General features: G+C 47.1%; 1 protein-coding gene across 26 annotated transcripts in view; it reads left to right on the top strand.

The window, feature by feature from the left end:
• The window catches only part of MAP4K4 (mitogen-activated protein kinase kinase kinase kinase 4), a 177,516-nt gene extending 157,872 nt beyond the window's left edge, over positions 1-19,644 (top strand). For 13 of the 26 annotated variants that reach the window (XM_029231543.1, XM_029231536.1, XM_029231534.1 and 10 more), the window contains 11 exons: positions 288-408; positions 1,430-1,621; positions 3,705-3,822; positions 4,137-4,307; positions 8,608-8,751; positions 11,542-11,676; positions 14,205-14,305; positions 15,738-15,911; positions 16,447-16,606; positions 17,410-17,549; positions 19,137-19,644. In XM_029231543.1, coding sequence (XP_029087376.1) covers positions 288-408; positions 1,430-1,621; positions 3,705-3,822; positions 4,137-4,307; positions 8,608-8,751; positions 11,542-11,676; positions 14,205-14,305; positions 15,738-15,911; positions 16,447-16,606; positions 17,410-17,549; positions 19,137-19,220 — 1,540 coding nt within the window. In that variant the 3' untranslated portion in view covers positions 19,221-19,644. The remainder of the gene's footprint in view (positions 1-287; positions 409-1,429; positions 1,622-3,704; positions 3,823-4,136; positions 4,308-8,607; positions 8,752-11,541; positions 11,677-14,204; positions 14,306-15,737; positions 15,912-16,446; positions 16,607-17,409; positions 17,550-19,136) is intronic. The other 13 variants (XM_029231542.1, XM_029231533.1, XM_029231540.1 and 10 more) reach the window with 3 other exon arrangements.
• Positions 19,645-21,525: the final 1,881 nt, after the last annotated feature.

Raw genomic sequence — 21,525 nt, 5'->3', positions numbered from 1 at the left:
GTTAACGTTTCCCCGTCGTGCAGTCAGCAGCAGACGGCCTTTCTGTTTTCCCCCTTCTCTTCGTTGGTGTGTGTGCATGTCAGGGCCTCTCCCAGTACTCCGTGTGTTTCATTTCTTCCTCTTAATTTGAGGCTGTGAAAAAAGGGAAACGGCAGTTCATTTCCCTAGAGGAAACTTTATGCCTGTAGCCCGATCTCATCTTAGGACTCCGAGAAGGTGAAAAATCTCAACGGTATATCCTCGGCTCGTGGGTTATGGCCCTTCACGTCTGGATTTTGTCTCAATAGGTCATCTCTGAACTTGAGCAACGGTGAGACGGAGTCCGTGAAAACGATGATTGTCCACGACGACGTGGAGAGTGAACCAGCCATGACCCCGTCCAAGGAGGGCACCCTGATTGTCCGCCAGGTACCCGCGTCCTCTCTCCTCGTTGGAGGCTAGCTTCTCCTGTAGTCATTAACCCACTTGCTCATTCACTCACTCATGCTGTTTCTACATCATCGTCTGTTCTCACCTAACAAGAGACCCGGAGGGTAGCGTCGGGTGCTGCATGCCCCGAGGTGGCCAGCGGGGACCCCCCCGCCCCGCTCGCCTGCATGTCACGCGGCAGCCCTCATTCCAGCAGCCCGCGGGCCCCACGGTCTGCATCTGAGCACAGAGAAGCCGCAGGGGGCACGCCACGGCCTGCAGCGGGTCTGCAGCCGGGCAGCGGGGGTCTGCGCGGAGCTCTCGGCTCCGAGGCCGGGGGTCTGTGGCGGGAGCCGGCTAGGCAGGCAGGAAGGAGCTGCCCGGGGGCCGGGAGCCGGAGCGGGGGGGGGGGGGGCGCCTCTCTTCTATGCTCCGGGCGTTAGGCTCCTCCCTCGTTGAATATTAAATGGTGTGCCACCCAGGTGTGCTCCGTTTGGATTACCAAGTTTTACAAGGGTCTGTTCATTTCTTAGCTCAGATGGAAGGAAGGGATGTGCTTCTCATTTAAGTGGAGCAGGGCACCTGTGTAGCACTTTGGACTTTTCCCTGAGTGTGTTTCATGCTCTGGCAGTGCATTCGTATGGAAAGCGGGAAGGGCCTGGTCCGGACAAGACCAGGATTCAAAGAAGTGACGGGTCCTTTCTAGAGCTTTAGACAGATTTAAAAAGGAAAGAGAAAAGCCAGTGGTTTTGGTAACAGCAGCTCCTGTGGCAGGTAAACCAGATGAAACACCCGCTGTTTGGGTTCTGCGGTCACCAGATACGGTGCCGTGAATTCTGTTGGCTCAGCCTAGGCATTTGGCGAGGAAGCGTGAGCAGCTCAGGCTGATTTCCTCCAGTCGTCCCTTGATGACGTAACAGAGTTGAGAGTCACACAGCACCGCCAGCAGTCAGGTATCAGTAGGGTCTTCGGCAATGCCAGCGGCGCGCGAGCGAGACCAGTGTGCCTGTTTTCTCTGCAGAGCGCAGTTGACCAAAAGCGCGCCAGCCATCATGAGAGCAATGGCTTTGCCGGTCGCGTTCACCTCTTGCCAGATCTCTTACAGCAAAGCCATTCCTCCTCCACTTCCTCCACCTCCTCCTCCCCATCCTCCAGCCAGCCGACACCCACCATGTCCCCACAGACACCCCAGGACAAGCTCACTCCTAACGAGGTATGTCTCGCACCACAGCTGGCTGCTCTCCCAGGGTTAGACCAGCACTGCCTAGGAGCTAGTTTGCAGAGCCCTTCCCACACCCTCCCCTCCCCTCCCCGCCCCGCCTTCTTCTGTCACCTCCCCTTCTCTCCCCCACCCCCCACCCCCACCCCCCCAGTAACAAGTTTCAGATCTGCATACAAACCCCTTAACCCTGGAGCGATCTCCCCCCAAACTTGCCAGTTCACTGTTTACCTTTCTCTAGATAAGTGTAGTTGCATGGCTTTCCTCATTCAGTTTATTTTTCAAAAAAAAGTCTAAAACGATTGCTGTGTTCTCAGATGCATTATGTATTTGGCATGAAATTCTGGTAGTCATTTGTGGAATCTGCCTTTTTCATTCTTTTTATCCAGTACATCAAATATAGAAACATTTGATTAAGCAGACTTGGCCTTATCGGGATAAATGCGTTGCTCTGTACAGGGACCTCCTTCCAAAAGGGCTGGATCTTTTTTGTTTGTTTGTTTCGGGGGGTGTGGGGAGAGGGTGGGCGTTGTTGGTTGGTTACTCTTATTTATTTTTGCCAACCTCGTTGAAGGATTTTTCTCCTTGAAATTTACCATCACTCAGAGTTTAAGAGGCCAAATTGCTTTTGGGGGAAACCTAGAAAATTAGGATGTTAAACAAGAAGGGCAAAGAACTGAGCGTGCTTTTAATTTCACATTTTGAATGGGAAATCCTGTGTGCTTGTTCGAAGGCGTGGCTGTGTGCTCTCAGTCTGGGTGCCGGTTGGGTGATTCTTGCTGTTTGGAACAGGGTTATGCCCCAAGCGCAGGGACAGTCCACCGTGGGCACCCTGTCCTTAGTTAAGCAAGTGATCGTTTTTGTGGGAGGTTTGGTTTCAATGCCTTTGTCTAACAGTTGAAGGAGGTTGCAGGTGGCACGTAGCTTCAGCCAGTCGTGTCAATGTAAGCACTGAACTGCCGGCCTGCCCACCTGGTCCTATTTTGGTTCCCTCATTAGAAAGAGTCAGAATAATCCTCTCCCCTTGAGGAGCCAGGGGCAAGTTGACTGCCAAGGCAGGCTCGGCATCCCATTGGCCGCCATCGGCCGGATGGGCCCCAGATCGTGGGCCTGGGCAGGAAGCCTGCCAGCAGGCCAGCTGTGTCAGGTGGGAGGGGAGAGCTGAGGAGGGGGTGGGCTGCAGGACTTGTGACTTCAGCTGCCCAGGGGGGTGCAACGGTACAGGACAAAAGCACGTGGTCAGACATGGTATTTTTCCTCCGTTTATATATCCCACCTACACTTACATCCCTTCTTATATTTACACTTGGCTCCATTTTGCTCTAATGTGTAGTATTTACAATAACCCTTAACTCACTAAACTGGCAAGTTTATTTTTCTGTTTGTTTTGTTTTTAATTGTCATTACATTTCCACTTAACAATTTGTTTCACTTCCTTTGTGCCGTTTTTTTTTTTTCTTCTGTCTTAAGTTACATTATTAACCAAAGCACTCCTATTCCTAAAAGAGCAAAAGGATATGCCTTACTCTGTATTTGCACCTTTCACTAATGAGCCCCTATTTGATGTGGATTTTATGATGATGCACCTAAAATGATGGTGGCCAAAGCTTCTGTAGCTTTCTGGCAAGAGGCTCACTTTAAAAGAAACGGTATAAAATTAAGATTTGCCAGTATTCCAACATAGATTCATTGGACTTTTGGGGGGGCAGGAGAGTAAATTCAAAAATGGATGAATTGAGATCAAGACATTTCAAACTTCCTTTAGGAGTTTTCATTATAATTATTTATTAAAAACCGGAGGAGTGTGAAGTATAGATTTTGCTGGTAGCTTGCGTGTTCCGTCTTAGAGGAGCGATATTTCTGAAAAGAGGGGTAGCTCTCTTTGGCTCCCGGTTAAACAGCCTGTACTGGGGGGTGTGGGGTACACATGCAGAAGCACCTCCGGAGCATTTTGGGGGAGGAAGCGGGGGGATAGGGCTTTTGTATTGGGAAGCAGTGCATTGTAGAGGTGGATTGAAGTGTTCTATGTTTGTTCCTTTACTGTCATTGTATTAATACGACTGAATTTACATTGCAGACTCAGTCCGCTAGTAGCACACTCCAGAAACACAAATCTTCCTCCTCCTTTACACCTTTTATAGACCCCAGATTACTACAGATTTCTCCATCTAGTGGGACAACAGTGACTTCTGTGGGTAAGTAAAGCAGCAACAAGAAAGCAGCTGACGAGCGGGCTTGGGTGCCTTGCGCCGCTCTTTCTGGTGGCTTGGGCACGCATGCTGGTGGCCGGCAGGCGCAGACCTCGGACCGGATGCCCAGCCCGCTTGCACTGCCTTATGTGCAATGAGCTGCAGAGTCAGTTTCCTTTTTCCATGTACATTCCTTACAGACTTCTCTTCCTGGGCCAAGGGTTGGTTGTGACGTGAACGTCTGCTTGAGGCGTAGCGGGGAAGGGAGCAGGCCCAGTGCCCGTGGAGACACAAAATAACTCCAGTGTCCTGTGTTTCAGTGGGATTTTCCTGTGATGGAATGAGATCGGAGGCCATAAGGCAAGATCCTACCCGGAAGGGCTCAGTGGTCAATGTGAACCCCACCAACACTAGGCCACAGAGCGACACCCCAGAGATTCGCAAATACAAGAAGAGGTTTAACTCCGAGATTCTGTGCGCTGCCTTGTGGGGTAGGTATCTCACTGTGACTCTGACCCTTTCGCTTTTAGTCTCAAGGGCGGACCGGTCGTTTATAGGTAGTGCAGGTGTTTTTGGAGGCGTCATTGGCAGGTGAGATGGAAGACTCCTGACGTCCGTCCCCGTCCCCTGTCCCTGCAGGAATCCTGCAGGGACACACACAGGCCTGCCCTTGTTTCAGCCGTCGGGTGTTGCAAAGACTGACTCATCTCCGTTTCTTCATATAAAGAAGAAAAGGGAAAAATGAGAAAGCCATTTGATTTGGCCCGTATTTATAGGGAGAATGAAGAAATTTGTCGAATTTGCTTTTCTTTAAATGTTTCAGTTTATCATTTTTCCCTTGCTCTTTGTGACTTGGGCCTAACATCTGAGTGGAGCTCTTAGAAGCAGTCTGCCCGGGCCGAGAGTCTGCGGGAGGGGGCCGTGAGCCGCCTCACCATGCAGGCTTGTGTGGACACCGCGAGAGGGGTTCTCCGAGTTTGCGGCGTGCACGGCTCTGCCACCTCCTGGCTGTCACCCCCGTCCACCGCCTCCCCCAGCCCCGCAGGTGCGCCTGCTCTTGCGTTAACCGCACCTTCCAGTGCCACACCTGTTAACACCCCCGGAATCCTGCCATGGGCTGTTTGAAACAGGGAGGAGCCCTGCCACTGTATTCAGAAAAGTTTCCTGCTCCTTGGACGTTGCCGTGTAAACACATGAGGACACAGCACATCCTCTCACGGGCTCTCCTGGCGTGTCCATGACGGCTCTGCCTTTCCCCTGTGACCCCATCAGCTCTTCTCACTCCCGGCCCCTCGCCTGGCCCAGGGCGATGGAGGCAGCCACGAGGGCCTCAGGGTTCCCCTGCTGAACCTCGAGATGGTCCTCCCTCCTGGTGTTCCGGAAGGGCCCGTAACGTGATAGACTGTCCTCCTCTTCCACACTCTGGGCCTTGGTCTGTCCTGGCTTCCCTTGCCCCTTCCGTGAGCCCCTACCCCGGCTCCCCCGAGGGCTTTGGAAGAGCCGTCTCTGCCCATTGCAGGCACGGTTTTCTTCATATTAAAGGCCTTCTTGGGGGTGTTTATATCATCAAAATGATGACGTTATGTTCAGCGTAGAAGTAATGTTAAATATGTTAGTTCTTTCCAAATTGGCGAAGTAGTTTGTGCCTAGGATGTTTGCCCTTGGTAGCTGTGTCACACTTAATTTATAGTCCTCTAATGTCCTGCGAAGTGCTGGGCCCCGTTCTGTGTGCCATTATCTGATTTTTTTTTTTTTAAACTAAAATCCTTCTTTTTCCTAATTAACTTCTTCACTACCTCTGAGAAAAATAGGTGACTCTCTCAAGACTGTGTCTTTTTAAATGCAGTAGAACTCTCTGTTTCATCATGTTAAGAGAGAGGGAGGTGACTTCTATATCCGAGTGTGTTTGAGTTGCCCCGTGTCTGGGTCACATCACTGGTGGATTTCCTCAAACTGCTTGGGATAGCTGTCATGAGTTACCTTTTAAGTGAAGTTAAAAATAAGTCTCTCAAAGACATAGACCCAGAAAAGTTAAAGCATGTGCTATGAGAGCTGTAGCCTGACAAGAGGAGGAGGTCCAGACGAGGCTGCAGTGCTCTTGAAATGGTGAAATTGACGCATTTGTGTTTTGCTGACCCGCGTTAGGTTAGTTTTTTGTGTACCTTCCTAGAAAACGCTTGCAGGGAGCATCCTTCATCTTACTGAACTGACTTTTGTTTTGTAAATTACTGCATATTTACTTAATTTTTTAGTAAGGCAATTTCTCCTTATTTACAGCCAGAATTATTTTAACACATCTTTTGGATGTGACAGTAGTTTCCATTCTTATGATCATGAAGAATTGTGTGCACTTACTTTGCTGCTTTGACTACAGTGTAATTCATCGTAGAATTGAAAGGAAATTTTAAATCACATGTTATAGAGCTCTTAGCCATTTCTTCCATCACCCTGCACCAGATTCCTGCGGATACAATTGCAGTTCCTAGCCCTGCTTACCTTTGAACAATTAGCATTATAAAGTTTAATGATAACTAACAGTTGTAAGGTTAAAAAAAGTACATTTATAAAAACAGTTGGTGCAGCAGGCCACAGTTTTTTTTCATAGGCCCATAATTTCCAAGGTTGCTATTTTCCAGTGACTGTCTGTATTCTTTTGACTGCTAGCGCTCAGTATTTTACAAAATGACACAGTTCTTGGAGAATTGGAAAATATGGTAAGTGCTAAAATAGCTACAGTTTTTGTGTATATGAAGACTTTTTTCAGCTCGTTTGAATCTTTCTTGCCGTAAACCCTTGATGGAGGTTTGAATGGTGTTTGTTTTTGGAAACCACAAACAATAGATTTCACAATGCTCGTCGTATTTGGTGTAGTTATTACACATTTGGGTAGTTGACGTAGATTCTTTTTAGCTTCTCAATATGGAAGGTCGACCAGGAAAATGCTGAAATATCGTATGAACTGGGACCTTCGGAGTGAACTCCTTGGCTGTCGGCTAAAGTTGGACAGCAGCTTAGCTTGCAGTGTACAGCGCTCCAGCGTCTTGGTAACCGCGTCCACGCATGCCTGGCTCTCTGTTAGTTGCTAAAGTAGCGGTGATGTGAGTACATGTGTAAATGCCAGGTTCCCCGCTGTCCCCCAGGACCCAAAAGGTGTTTCTGGTTTCCTCACAAGGTGTTCTTGGGTAGATGCTGTCCTCCTGGTGCTAGGGTTCCCCCACTCAATGCCAAATAGGCATGGAGCTGAGGAGGGGGCGGGGAGGGTGTTTTCCTGTTGCCTTCACAATTGTTCTTTTGAAGTTTTCTGGAAAAGTGTGTATTTGTGTGTGTGTGTGTGTGTGTGTGTGTGTGTGTGTGTGTGTGTCTGAGTAAATATGGATGACGTGGTTCAAGAAATATACGCTGTTCTCCCCTGTCATTCCATCTGCCTGAAAATACCGATGGAGCGATTACTTTGTAAAAGCACACATACGTCGTTCCTTCACTCAGCGAGTTTATTATCCAGTTCAGGGACTCAGTGCAAACATAGAAGTGCCCGATCCCCTAGGAGTACAAGGTGCTCTGTGCTACCAGTTACCAAGTTAGTTACAGACCAAGGAAATCAGTGTAATTGGGGAAATAAGTGAGTGATAAAGTCGGCTTGAGGGGCAGAGAGTTCTGAATGCTGGATGGGTGCTTCTGTACCCTCTCGGAGAGAGAGGGAGCCGTTTCTGAGGGCACGGTGTGGCCCGAGGAGTGTTGCAGGAAGGTTAGGGCTGTTTGCGGTACAGTCGCGAGAAAGTAGAGGGAGGGAGGGGGTCGCAGCAGCCTCACCTCAGGCCCCTACCCGTCTGCGGTCGGGGTGAGGCGGCCGGAGCCTGAAGCGGGGAGAGCGGAGGAACAGGAACGTGAGGGGGGTCTTCTCGGGCGGGGTCAGCTTGGCTAGTTTCATGGAGCAGCTGTGCTGGCGCTGCTGCTGATAGAAACGTCAGGGCTCGAGGGGCTGGTCTCGGTAGGACTGGAAGTGGATGGAGACGAGCCGGGAGTTGGGGGTGGAACCAGGAGTTTCTGGTTCTGAGATCCTGCTCCAGCAGACAGACAGACAGCAAGGGAGACGCCCGCGCTTAGGAAGCAGAGAAGGTGCGTGGAGACCAGGGGGAGACCGCACGAGGCTGGAGAGGGTGGAGCCGGGATGGGCCCGCGGCCGGGAGGCACGCCCCGCCCCCAGCCTGCGCAGGTGCACTGCTGGTGAGAAACCGTAGGACCGAATGCAGCTGTTCCTTTCTTAAGGATGATGGAGGGTGGTCTTTAAGAAAACCTTAAACTGAGTGATAGACGCCGGAGCAGTCACAAACTGTTAAGGACTAAGGGGGCTGTGTATGGCTCGTTCTAGAAGTTTTCCCGTGCAAAGACAGGTGAAGGAAGCAGGCGGGGATCGTGACATCAGATGAAGGTTTGTTCGGGTGTCTGATGTGACGGATGAGATGGAGAGTCTGTGGTACCCAGGAGACGGTGGGCTGGGACGTCCTGGGGCAACTGAGGAAGAACCGGAAACTGGAGGGTGGTGAAGGTAATCAGGGGGATGAGGCGGGCTCGTGCCCCCCCCCCCGCCCCCCCGTAGATCCTTTTTTACATGTAAGTGAGTATTTCATCCTCTCTCTTCTGTGATGATTTGTTGCAGTTTGGGTACTTTAAGCTCTGTTTGTGGGTGGCTTGAGGAAACCACTCTTCCAGATAAGCTTTGCTGTACGCTCCATACGAGGCTGTTTGTCAAGCACAGTGTAAAATTGTGGGCTTTCTGTGTCCTTGAAATAGGAGTGAACTTGTTGGTGGGTACAGAGAGTGGCCTGATGCTGCTGGACAGAAGTGGCCAAGGGAAGGTGTATCCTCTGATCAACAGAAGACGATTTCAACAGATGGACGTCCTGGAAGGCTTGAATGTCTTGGTGACAATATCCGGTGAGCGTGTGTTCGGGGAAAGCAGGCCCCCAGCACTGTTTAAAAACGTGGTACTCGCTGGCACAGAACTCGAGTGAGTTCCTTTTCTGAAGTAATAGCTAAATGACGTAGAACCGTAGCGTGATTTTACAGTAACATGGTAGGAAAATGTATTCAGAGGGGACCCACGTGTACACATTTGCCTGGGGCTCTGCTGAGAGGTCCCGGGGAGCACAGGAACCCGCACTTCCTACTTCACACTGCCCGCCACCCTGCTGCCACCCTCTGCGGCCTGTCCCGTTCAGAGTGTGGGTTTATGTCCACTTCCTTCCACAGGGCTCTCTCACGCACAAGGACCTGTTCTTTGCCATTGATGGTAAAAGTATCGTGGGTTTTTTTTTTAATGTCAGTCAACACTTACTATAAGTGTCTTTTTAGAAAGAGCATTTTTCTTAGTATAAATTATATGTGTTCATTGTAGAAAGTAAGAAACTACTGCAGAAAAGCAAATGGGAGAAATAAATAGTAAAATTATCCGAAGATAACATCTGTTAACTTCAGTTTTGAATTTCCAGTCTTTTAAGCATACACACACTCAGAATACACACTTAGGGGGTAGAAATCTCCATAAAAATAGTTATGCGACATTTCAAACACTGAGAGAATAATACGACACCCATATACTGACAAGATAGTTTTTAACAGATGTTAGAATACACTGCTATGCGTACATTTGGCGTCTACTTGCCCTTGGTAGCCACTGCCCTGAAGTTTAAGTGTATCCCGTCCTTTCTTGTTTGACCAAACCTTGTGACCAAACCTCTCCTGTCCCTGAATGTTCCTTCCTGGTACCCATTCTGCACGGCTACAGGATGTTTCTTTGCATAGACGTACTATAGTTTGTTTCCTGTTTTCTGTTGTTAGTCTTTCCATTTATTCCTTTTTTTCCCTCTCATGTAAACATTTTTCACAAGTATCTTTGCAGCTCACTTAACCATCGGGCATGTGAATCCATGTTGCCTAGATCATAATCTCCTAATAATTTGTGGTTTTGCTGGGGTCAAAGAGTATGTAGGAGTGTAAGACCTGTCCTCTGATAACAGCAGTGATTTTCATTTAATTACCTGCTGACTCAAACTTGTTACATTTATTTATGTGTAACAAATTTCTCGCGGTTATTTTAGTTTTCAAATAGGCTTTTGGTTTAAGTAAAGATGTTCATTGAAATGCAGAAATTTCACCGTCCGCCGTCCGTCTCTTACTTAAATGAGAAAACAGCCGTTTAAAACTTGAGCTTTAAAAAGTGATGGAAGATAAGTTTTAGAATCGTAGGAAAAATAAATCCGCTAAAAAATGGTTTAAACTTCATTTTGTGATCCAGTGAGCAAGATGATTCATGGGGATCAGTAATCAACTGATAACCATTTTTTTGGCCGACTTTTCTGTATTCTTTTCCTCTTTATAGCTTTCAGTGGTTTTCAAAATCATAAAAGTAATTAATACATGTCAGTTGTAGGCAACTTCGAAAACAGAAAAAAACTTAGGAAGAATAAAATAAAATGTAACCCCCATCTCAGAGATACCTCTTGTTAACATTTTATTGTATGTCCCCCTCCTCGTTTCTGTAAATATGTCTCATAGTGTGGGAATAAAACACTGTACATAAAACGATGTCATCTTTGTTTCACTTAATACATTGAGTATTTTCCCACATTCAAAAATTCTTCAAAACTTAATAAGGTTGTGTTGAAGTATAAGACATGACACAGAAAGTGCGCAGACGTATAAGTGGTGTACAGCTCCGTGAAGAGTCACAGTTAGAACCCATGCACGTAGCCCCCCACCCTGGGGACGAGGGGAGCCATCCCAGCCCCCCGGTGGCTCCCCTGCACTGCCCCTCCTCCCCAGAGGGAAGCCCTGTCCTGACTTTGAACACCTTAGAACACGCTAGATCCTCTTTTGTGTCTGGCTCTTTTCCTAGAGCAGTTTTACGTTTACACAGAAATTGAACAGAAAGTGTAGACGGTCCCCATATTGGCCCTCTCCAGTTTCCCCTATTCTCTCGCATTAATGTGGTACATTTGTTACAGCGGATGAACCAATATTAATACTTTAGCTAACAGGTGAGCTGAAGTCCACGGTTTGCGTTAGCGTTCTCTGTGTGTGTGTGTGCTCTGGGTTCGACCCACGCATAATTTTACCCACCATTACAGCTTCATACAGACTAGTTCCACTGCCCTAAAAACCCTCTGGTTCTCCACCTCCTCCCTCCTCCCTCAAAGCCCCTGGCGCCCGCTGGTCTTCTTTTACTGTCTTGATATTGCCTTTTGCAGAATGTCATAGGTGGGCTTACGCAGTCTGTATCCTTTTCAGACTGTTGAGAGCAAGTACCTTTTTATGAATCTATGCGATAACATCTTTTGTCTGTTCTAGGCGCTTGCTCAATATTTCTGCTAGGTTATCTCTCTTCTAATTGATTTATAGGAGTTCTTTACGTGTTCTGGGTGTGGGTCTTCTGTTAGCTCAGTAAGTTGTGCCCATCTCCAGTTTATGGCTGGGTTCAAGTCCCCAAGTTGGGTGATCTGTGAAACCCTTTGGTGCTCTCAAATGGGAAATCATAGTTACACTAGGGGGTTTTGAGAATCAGATGACATAATAGCTTGAATTGAGTTGCTAGTGAAACTGATACAAAACGGTTCCCTGGGGGGATGACATTTATCGTTTATTGCAGTTTCTTTTGGTTACTCTTGTTGTTAATGATGGTATCTTCTTTTGAATATGCATGTAAAGTACTTACATTTGTTTTGCTAGGCAAAAAGGATAAGTTACGTGTCTACTATTTGTCCTGGTTAAGAAATAAAATACTTCACAACGATCCGGAAGTTGAGAAGAAGCAGGGTTGGACGACCGTGGGAGATCTGGAAGGATGCGTCCACTATAAAGTCGGTAAGTCCCACGACGGGCGTAAGGGTTTTGTTTTGCCAAGGTTTAATTAATCTTCCATTTAAAATCCATGTGTTTTTGAAGCTTTCAGTAATGAACTTGTCTCTGAGACTTGTAACTCATTTCTGTATCAGGGCGTTTCTGAGGCACCTTCTAATCCTGAGGCCTGCAGGCCTGCAGTTAACCTTAACTCCGCTGTCCCTCCCGTCCGTCGTGAGCCTCTTCTCACCCTTTCCTTGGACAATCCACACTCTGTAAGATGTGGCTCACATCTTGGCAGAGAAGACGGGAGCGTTGCCAGAGGAGAGACGTTTGGACTCCTCCTCTGCGCTGTAGGCTTGTCCTCACTTGGAGGACTCTGGGTCCTTGGCAGTCACTGATTGAACGTTTGAGAGTTTGCCCAAGTAGCTGTGGCCTGTTGGTTTGAATTAAATGCGCTGTGCAGAGCTACTCTGCTCATCACTAAGAAATGAATCTTGCTGGCCAGTCAGTGTTTCATGGCAACCGTTTTGTTCTTTTCTCCTCAACATGCCTGCCGTGCTTCTCATGAAATAAGATCTCACAAGAACAAAACCAAAATAAGTTTTTTCGTGTTGGTGAAGAAAATCGAAATATAGGTACTAGTGTTGGAAATAAAGGGGAAATAATGGAGCTTAGCCCAGTTACAGTTTTATGGGCAAGATGATGTGTTCTAATTGAATTTGAAATGGGAGGTTCAGAAGGTTAGCAAATGGTGTAAGTCTTAAGTATACAGAGACTGTATACTTAAGACTGAGTAACGTAAGGGGTGTATTGAATGTTGATTTCTGCTTGTGTGTTTTCTTTTCCTCTGTGTTTATGAAACTGCATACTGTAGTCAGTGCCTCTGCTCCCAGGGATATTACATCCTTGGCGTTGTCGTCTTGTTTATGTAACCTGTCCACGGCCCTCAGCTCATTGGTTACTAATGAGTGCGGCTGCCACCCCGATAGTGGACTGACTCTGAGTGATCCTGCAGGGCTCTGTCACCTCGGTATAGATTTCGGGATTAGAATTTTCTGTGTTGTGTTTTTGTGTACTGTTTTTTGTCTGTTTGTTTGTTCGTTTGTTTTGCGGTACGCGGGCCTCTCACTGTTGCGGCCTCTCCCGTTGCGGAGCACAGGCTCCGGACGCGCAGGCTCAGCGGCCATGGCTCACGGGCACAGCCGCTCCCCGGCATGTGGGATCCTCCCGGACCGGGGCACGAACCTGCGTCCCCTGCATCGGCAGGCGGACTCTCAACCACTGCGCCACCAGGGAAGCCCCTGTGTACTGTTTTTATTTGTTGATAAGTAACTGAAATCGTCTAAGGCTAAATGTAATGAAATGGCTCTGAATAGATGACCCTACAGGAGAGTGGGAGGCAGATGTGTTAACCTGAGCCGGGCTCAGAAGGCGGGGTGGGGGGTGGGTATTTAAATTTATATGTAAATTAATTATCATGAAATAAACGTTACAGTTTCTTTCTTCAGTGACATGAGTACATTCCAGGTGCTCAGTGGCCCCATGTAACTAGTGGCTGTCGTATCAGCAGGGTGGACATAAACCCTTTCCATCACAGAAAATTCTATCCCATCAGCACTGCTTTCGACCCGCCTCTTATAATCCTTTGTATCTTAGTAGTCATGTGATTCACTTGAATAGTGACAATACATGAAATAACAAGGAGAGTTATCAAGTCTCATGGTCAAAGGCGGAGTGCTGCGGTTTAGAGAGCCCATGAGAACACCGGGAGTCTGCACCAGCCAGTAAGTCAGGTGTGGCCAGGGCCCCTCCGGGTATCTGCTCTAAGCGGAGTTGCTGGCTGTGAAGAGGACTGAAACAGCTGCGTAAACGAGGCCTATATATATATATATATATATATATATATATATATATATATATAGAAAGTTAAAGAGAGATTTTCTTTACTTTTAGTACACAACTTTAGCTAAAATCCTAGCAATTACTATTGTCTCTATAGCTCAGGAAGTGGTTTGAAATGATACTTGATCTTGTACACAGAAATAGATAGAACTCAAACTCAGTTGATGAGTATTTTGTCGTAGCCTTCTGTGTTCCTCCATCTGTAAGCCCCACGCAGGACTCAGGAAAGGCCACGTGGAAGATTTGACCTCTTGCTGGAATCCAGGACCCTCTTGTCTGATAAATCACATCGTTATCCTTTTGAACTAGTAGTGAGCCCTCAAGGTGGTAGGGTGGAAAGGCTGACATTGTCCTTGATTATTAAGTACTTACAGCCTAAGAAGGTTAGGGACATCAGCGAAAGTGCTCATCGATGGCAACCAGGGTATGGCGTTGAGTCCAACACAACATGGAGGAGGATGGGAACAGCCTGAATTGTACATTAAAGAATCGGAAGAGTGAACCACGAGGCTTGACCTCTCAGCATTTTTCTCTTGTTGGTTTGGTGGCTCAGCAGAAGGCATATTTAGAGAGTTTGCAGAGGACAGCTGAAAGAATTTAGAGTCCACATTGATACTGACCTGTGCTCCTCTTATTTGTTGTTGCAGTAAAATATGAAAGAATCAAGTTTCTGGTCATTGCTTTGAAGAGTTCTGTGGAAGTGTATGCGTGGGCACCCAAGCCATATCACAAATTTATGGCCTTTAAGGTAACAACATCAAGTGCACTTGAAAGTAGCATCAGCCGTGCACGCTGTGGCCGAGAGCCAGGGAATATTGTCTGACAACCCTGAATGGTTACAACTGATCGTTTAAAAGCATGTGCTGATATTGGTATAACTTTATCATGCGAGAGGCCATTGCTGATGGAACAAGCCGAGCTATCGGCTTTCTAAGTCCTCGGAGTGTGAGAGAGGAGTGGAATGTTGGGCAGACACGTGGATTGAAAGGACAGACTGACACCACCTCCATTTAAAAAGCAGACCTTGACTTTCCACCTAAAGTCATGGACGTGTATAAAGATGTAGATGTTTATGTTTTTGACAGGTATCCAGCAACAGGCAGCTTTAAGGTATATCTATTCAGTAGAGGACTAATTAGAAATGAAGTTGCAGAAACTCTTGATGACACAAGGAATGCATTATTACGCATTAAATAGAACAAGTATTAAAATATGTATAATATACCATTTTTGTTCAAAGAAAGATACTGTAGAAAAATATTAGCAGTTATTTTTGTGGATATTTTTAATATTTCTTTTTTATACTTCTAGAGTTTGCACTAGATACAAATTTATAAAATTCTTAATTGAAAATGATATTACTATAACATTAGATATGATGAATCACTTAATAACATCATTTCTGATATTAGACAAAAAACCTTAAGCATTGTCCCCCGGGGCTGTTTTAGGGCAGGGGAAGAAGTTAAGAATTTTGTATCCAAAAAGATTCTATTTACTTATGTTTTTAAACAGTTTTGACATATTTTATTAAGGGGCGGCTTCCATTATTTGGAAGATGGACATATTTAGATTGCTTGATTCCCCAGTAAAGCAGTATAAATGGGGTTATCATATTTGCTTTAAAAAATAAATAAAGCCACATATTACTGACTAAGAGCTGTCGATTGTGTAGTTACAATTATCTTCTGAGATCTGGTCTTAATTACCTTCATGTACCAGGTACCAGGAACTGTACTAGTTGTTCTTATAAATAAATACCTTATTCAAATCTGCCTTATGAGCTATACGTGTTGACGTTAATGAAAAACTGAGGCCACCCAGGCTGTTACGGTACATGGTAGCCTCTCGTTAGCTTTATCACTCTAGCTGGAAAATTAAAGTGGAGGTTTGAGTAGCTCAGCAGAGACTGTGATGATCACACTGATAAAATTCTCCTTACGTGTATCGTGCGGCAGCTCTCTCTCCTCACTGTCTGCGTTGGAGCAGCTGGTGCTGACTGACAGATAAGAGCAAAATAACTTAAAGACTTACTGTACAGAGTAGTTTTGCTTACGGTTTTTGCCAGGGTGGTTCAGTAATTGAGTAACGGCGTGCCTGGGTCTAGCTCCTCCAGTTTGAACCGTCAGAAATAAGTTCTGCTTCGTCTCACGGCTGCTCTCTCCGTTGCTTCTTTGTAGTCATTTGGAGATTTGGTGCATAAGCCATTACTGGTGGATCTCACTGTTGAGGAAGGCCAGAGGTTGAAAGTGATCTATGGATCCTGTGCTGGATTCCATGCTGTTGACGTGGATTCAGGATCAGTCTATGACATTTATCTACCAACACACGTAAGAAAGAACCCACACTCTATGGTTGGTTGACAGGCTTCATTTTACTTTGACTTTTTTCTTTACTCTGCTTAGGGAACTAACACAAGCAGGGATCCCTTGCTTTCCCTGTGCTGTGGGGGTGAGTATTTAAATGGCGCCCCTGTTCAGTAGCGCTCTGCTCCGAGCCAAGTGGAGACCCACTCTCCTGGCTCTGAAGCTCTCCTGAAAACCTCCTCGCCCTGCTTTCACTAACACGGGAGGGTTGGGCAGCTGCTGTCAGGTCAGAACCTCCGTGGGTCGGGACTGGTTAGAGGAACATAATTGATTAAATGGAGCCCCCAATCCAAATGTGTTCCAGGGGCTCCGAAAACGTGAACTGGTAGATTATAGGACCTATCAAAGGTGGACTTTTAGATACATATGTATATCACATGGGTTTTCCACAGTGTTATCCAGTGTTGTGTTTATCACCAGGCATCTGAACCAGCGCATCCCCCAAGACATTCTTATTGAGCCCTTTTGCAGGGGTAGAAGTAGCCACAGACATGCTTGCCTGTACTTTGTCCCTCTTCTCCAGATCCAGTGCAGCATCAAGCCCCACGCGATCATCATCCTCCCCAACACGGATGGAATGGAGCTTCTGGTGTGCTATGAAGACGAAGGCGTCTATGTGAACACCTACGGGAGGATTACCAAGGATGTGGTTCTGCAGTGGGGAGAGATGCCGACGTCTGTAGGTGCGCGTCCCTGACAGGAAGAGGCCTTTCCTGAAGAGGCGTGTGGTTTGCGTGCTGATTTTACGTGTTCTTCAGACCCTCTGGCCACTTAACAGAGTGGCTGGCAGTAGATGGTGGAAAGTTAGATTGTAGACCGTGACAACACGTAATAGTCTTAGTTAGGACAAAATCCAAGTAATTATTTTTTAAAACTCTGTTGTTCACAGTCCTTCATTTAATCTTTAAGACAGCCAGGGGAAGTAGGGCAGGTGTAGTTGTTGACTGATGTGTGGGAAGTGAGGGGAGACAGAAGGGTAAGTGATCACTCTTGCCATTCCGTGGCCCAGCCGCAGTCGACACTCAGCCTCCTGACCGTCCCTGTGCGTTCAGCGGCGAAGGCTGACCTCTGGAACCCTCACGGCTCCAAGTTTATATCCCCAAGCTGTTGTGGTTTAATTGCAGTTACGTCACTGGTTCTGTCCACTTGGCTTTCCTTCTCGCTGCCTCCCTGGTAACTAGTGTGATGAAACTACGAGCTAAGCTATGGGGTGGGGGTGGGGGGGGGCGGGTGATGCTCTGGCGTGAACTGCCTCAACTGTTGATTCAAAATACGGCCTCCCAGGATGGACCACGAGGGTGCACATGCAGAGTTGCTTGCAAACAAAACCCCCAAATACTAGCTGTTTAGAGGGTGTGTGTGTGTGTGTGTGTGTGTGTGTGTGTGTGTGTGAGAGAGAGAGAGAGAGAGAGAGAGAGAGAGAGAGAGAGAGAGAGAGCGGCCGTTTTCTTACCTTTAACAATATGTGTTTTCTCCTCTCAAAAAGCGTATATTCGATCCAATCAGACGATGGGCTGGGGAGAAAAGGCCATAGAGATCCGGTCTGTGGAGACCGGCCACTTGGACGGTGTGTTTATGCACAAAAGGGCTCAAAGACTGAAATTCTTATGTGAACGCAACGACAAGGTAACGGCTTCCTTAGAGATTCTTTTTAGTTTGCTACTATCTTTTAGCAATGGTTTATTTTCCATGAAGTTTGGTGAAGCCTTTCCTTGGGATTTTGATGGATTCTGAAATAAATTTATCGAGGAACTTTTCATCAGTGACTTTTTAGGCCTGTTTATGGAGGTCATGATATATTTTATTTTGTTTTTGTTGAGGGGGTGGAGATGTTTCTCTCTGCAGAAATCATCCTATGTTGGGTGTTTGTTTTTTGTCTTTCGGGGTTCTTTTTCCCATTAGGTGGCCTGCCTAGGCTACGTTTGGTTTAGGGAGAGAGGAGGTTAAAGCTACCAGTTTAGATGGATGGAATTCTTTTGTGTTTAGAAGGAACCCTCGCGAAAATTTAAGTAACAGGGTAAAACTTCCTCTCCCCTGATACGTACCAGAAATACACCACTTGTTGGTCTACCTTTTGAGTAGTGAAATAACTTCATTGTTTGTGTGGCATAAATGCCTAAGAGGGGAGATCATTTTATGCAGAAGTAGGCGTACTTCCTGCAGGTGAGACCCCGGGGCATCAAAGCCCCAGTTAAAACCTTTGCTTTTTGAAACTGGCTGCATCCTTGTCTTCTCTGGGATTGACTCCCTCCCTCCCCAAATCAGCCTTGGAGTCGAACAGACACTGGCCAAGGGTGTTGACCCCTCGGGCCTTTTCTAAGCCCAAATTTCTCTGTCTTCCGTCACTTGGATAAAAATATGTCTGACCACCTGGGGCCGCCCACTGCAGCCTTAGAAACATTTCCCCCTTTTGCTTCACGTTAAAACATATTAAACCTCCTAGCAAGCAGACCTCAGGTTGACCTCTCAGAGGAAGAGAGCTGTCACTTCTCCTGCCCGGCCACGTGCTCTCCTACTCAAGAGCTGCATCACCACCAGCCCACTTCCTCCTGCCGTCCTCTAGCCCATTTGCCGGTGTACTTGGCCTTTGTTTTCCTACGTAATACCTCCTAGATCTTTTACCTTGAAAATCCATACAGCCTCAGACCTAACCCAGGATTCTGCCAGCTTTTTGGCTTACGCTTTCCTGAGTATGTTCAGTGGAGCCATAACCATGATATTCTTTGAACTTCAGGCATTTAAATATCTTTATCATTCATGATGTCACATCCATCGGGGTTTATTAATAAAAGGCACAAAACTAAATTATATTACTTTGACTGTAGAGTCATATGAAATGACTAATACATCTCAGCTTCATTTTCTAAAAGAGAGAAACGAGGTAGCTGAGGAGCCTCCCCTCTGCGCACTGAGTTTGCCAAAATCCCATTCATCTTTCAGAAGGTATTAGCCGTGGAGGTGAACACAGATGATCCCGTTTCGGGAACACCGCCTTTGTTCCTCTGCGTTCTCACAATAGGGCACGACGTACGAGGAGTCATCCGTTGGCTAAGGAGCCTTCCTGGTCAAGATGAAAACTGGCTCCTTCACAGACGAATGGACGTCACCCCAGATTTCCTTTGGGAGGGGCCCCTGGGGTTGTGGGACCAGGGTCCTGCTGACCCCTCTCCTCTCCTCTCCTCCCCTCCCCTCTCCTCCCCTCTCCTCCTACAGGTGTTTTTCGCCTCGGTCCGGTCCGGGGGCAGCAGCCAGGTGTACTTCATGACGCTGGGCAGGACCTCTCTTCTGAGCTGGTAGGAGTGGCGGGCGGGGACGCCGGCCCCGGAGTCATCGAGATGAGAACCTGGAATTCCTGGCAACTGGAGCTCGGAGCCGCCCAGGCCGCGTGGGCGGGGGTCTCTCCCCTCCCGCCCGCTCTTACCAGTTCATCCCCACTCTCTTCTTGTCCTGTTCGAAATAAATCAAGGCTGCAACGCAGCTGGTGCTGTTGAGACTCTACCATCAGGTGCTATCGGTGTTGGAATCAAGCATCAGGCAGAACGCAAACGCCTTCCCTCCAGCTCCAGAATTCCTCGTCTGTGACTCTGTCCCGGGGTGTCTGCAGGTGGAGAACAGACACGCCGGCGGGTGGTTAGAAGTGGGCACAGCGGGTGTAAAGTGTGCTCGGACGAGCAGGTCACTGAAGCCAAGAGCAGATTTAATATAGTAACATTAACAATGTATTTAATTGACATTTCTTTTTTGTAATGTGACCATATGTGGACAAAGAAGAAGGTGCAGGTTTAAGAAGTTAATATTTATAAAATGTGAAAGACACAGTTACTAGGATAACTTTTTTGTGGGTGGGGCTTGGGAGGTGGGGTGGGTGGGTTAGGGACCCATTTGGCATTTGGTTTCTTGGGAATTCTTTTTTTTTTTTTTTTTTGGCCAAGAACTCAGTCATTTTCTGTGTACCAGGTTTTGCCTAAATCATGTGCAGATAATTCTTCAAAAAAAGAGAAAAAAAAAAAAAAGGAAAAGGTGTGCATTTGTATCCTGGCCAGAGCCTTGTTGTGTGACAGTATTAGCACTGCCTCAGTCAAAGGTTTAATTTTTGTTTAAACCTAGAAGTGCAACAGCAGTTTCACCACGGTCTGCACTTGCGGAGGGAAAAAAAATTTTTTTTCAGCCACGTGTTTATTTTTTCGCCTACCTCATTGTTTTTAATGCATTAAGAGGTGGTTTAGTTTATATGTTTTTGGAGGAAAACATTAATGTTTAATTTAATCTTAATACCAAAACTATCCAATTGAAGTTTGACTTATTTCGTCACAGGTCTCAGTAGGCACAAGAGAAATTGTCCCTGGAGATGGGAAACAGCCACGAGGCTTGTCTCGCTGGGCGCGTCTGCTTTCTCAGTTGAGAGAGCAGATCGCGCTGTTTCCACCAGATTCACCCGTGGTGGTGGACGGGCGGCCATCACCCAGAGCACGAGGGGCCTCAGTGTTCTCAAATCGGGGTTTGCAGACAGGTGGTCATATGGGGACAGCCCCACAAACTGTTAACAGTGTTGCAGGAACCTTTCCTTGGGGCCAGGGGTATTTCCCTTTTTCTAAAAAATGCAACGCACTAGAACTATTTTAAGAATGTCGTTAATACTGCTCATTCGTAAGATAGCATCTTCCTGTGTTTTGGGTGTGATATCAAAGCCCTGGCTTTTCTCGTTCTCTCCCTTGCTCTCCCATTCTCTCTCTGTTTTTTAAACCAGTTTTACTTTATGAATATGTTCATGACATTTGTAATAAATGTCTTGGGTAATAATTGGTTTCATGGCTTCTGGTCACTCGCTTCCCCTGAGGATTTAATTGCTTGGTAAAGGAGCAGCGCTCCACACCATGGCTCTGCCGTCCGCCTTTCCTGTTGAGTTCTGATGGGAGTGTTGCATCCACCAAACAAAAGCTCGGTGTTTCATAGGCTTACTCCTCCTCCGTGGCGAATTTTCTTTTGTGACGTGTAAATGGAGGTTTTCCTCCCAACAGTCACCTGCACCTGTTTGCTGAGGCTTGGCCCGGCATTCGCATCCCATTTGGCATCCATTTTGACTCGTCATTCTCTTCCTCCTGGGTCAGCATTTTTGCCAGAGGCTCTCCTGTGAATTTCAAACCCTAGTGAAAAGTACATACACTCGCAAACGCAGAAATAACAGCTGGTCGCGTACACGCGCCACAACAGGACCCACTGAGAAAACCCGCCTCCGTACTGGAAGGATAAGGCCGGGGAAACAGGTTGTCCGTGTGTGAGACTTTGATGTGGTGCTGATGTCTAAGGCAGAAAGATAGTTGTTTTCTACTAATTCATACTGAACATAGAGAAGATTGGGGAGTTCATCCCACCCTCGGAAGGGACTTCTGAGACAGGCCAGACTCGGTCGCCACGGACTGCAGTCACAGTCACTTCACTGCTGGCGCTTCCCTACTCGGTTTGGCTTTTGACCCAAGACGAAATGTGCCTCAGTGAACACGTGCACCAGGAGGAGAAAGGACCACGTGGCGGGGTCAGTTGTAGCCCCCTCCCATGACTTTAGCGAAAGGTAAAAGTTGGGCAGGTGTCTTTGAAAAAAAAG

Source organism: Monodon monoceros, unplaced genomic scaffold, assembly GCF_005190385.1.
Source record: "Monodon monoceros isolate NGI ecotype Baffin Bay Population unplaced genomic scaffold, NGI_Narwhal_1 Super_Scaffold_19, whole genome shotgun sequence".
In the NCBI taxonomy this organism is placed as follows: domain Eukaryota; kingdom Metazoa; phylum Chordata; class Mammalia; order Artiodactyla; family Monodontidae; genus Monodon; species Monodon monoceros.
The sequence above is the reverse complement of the archived record's forward strand: the minus strand, read 5'-3'. Positions and strand labels throughout refer to the sequence as shown.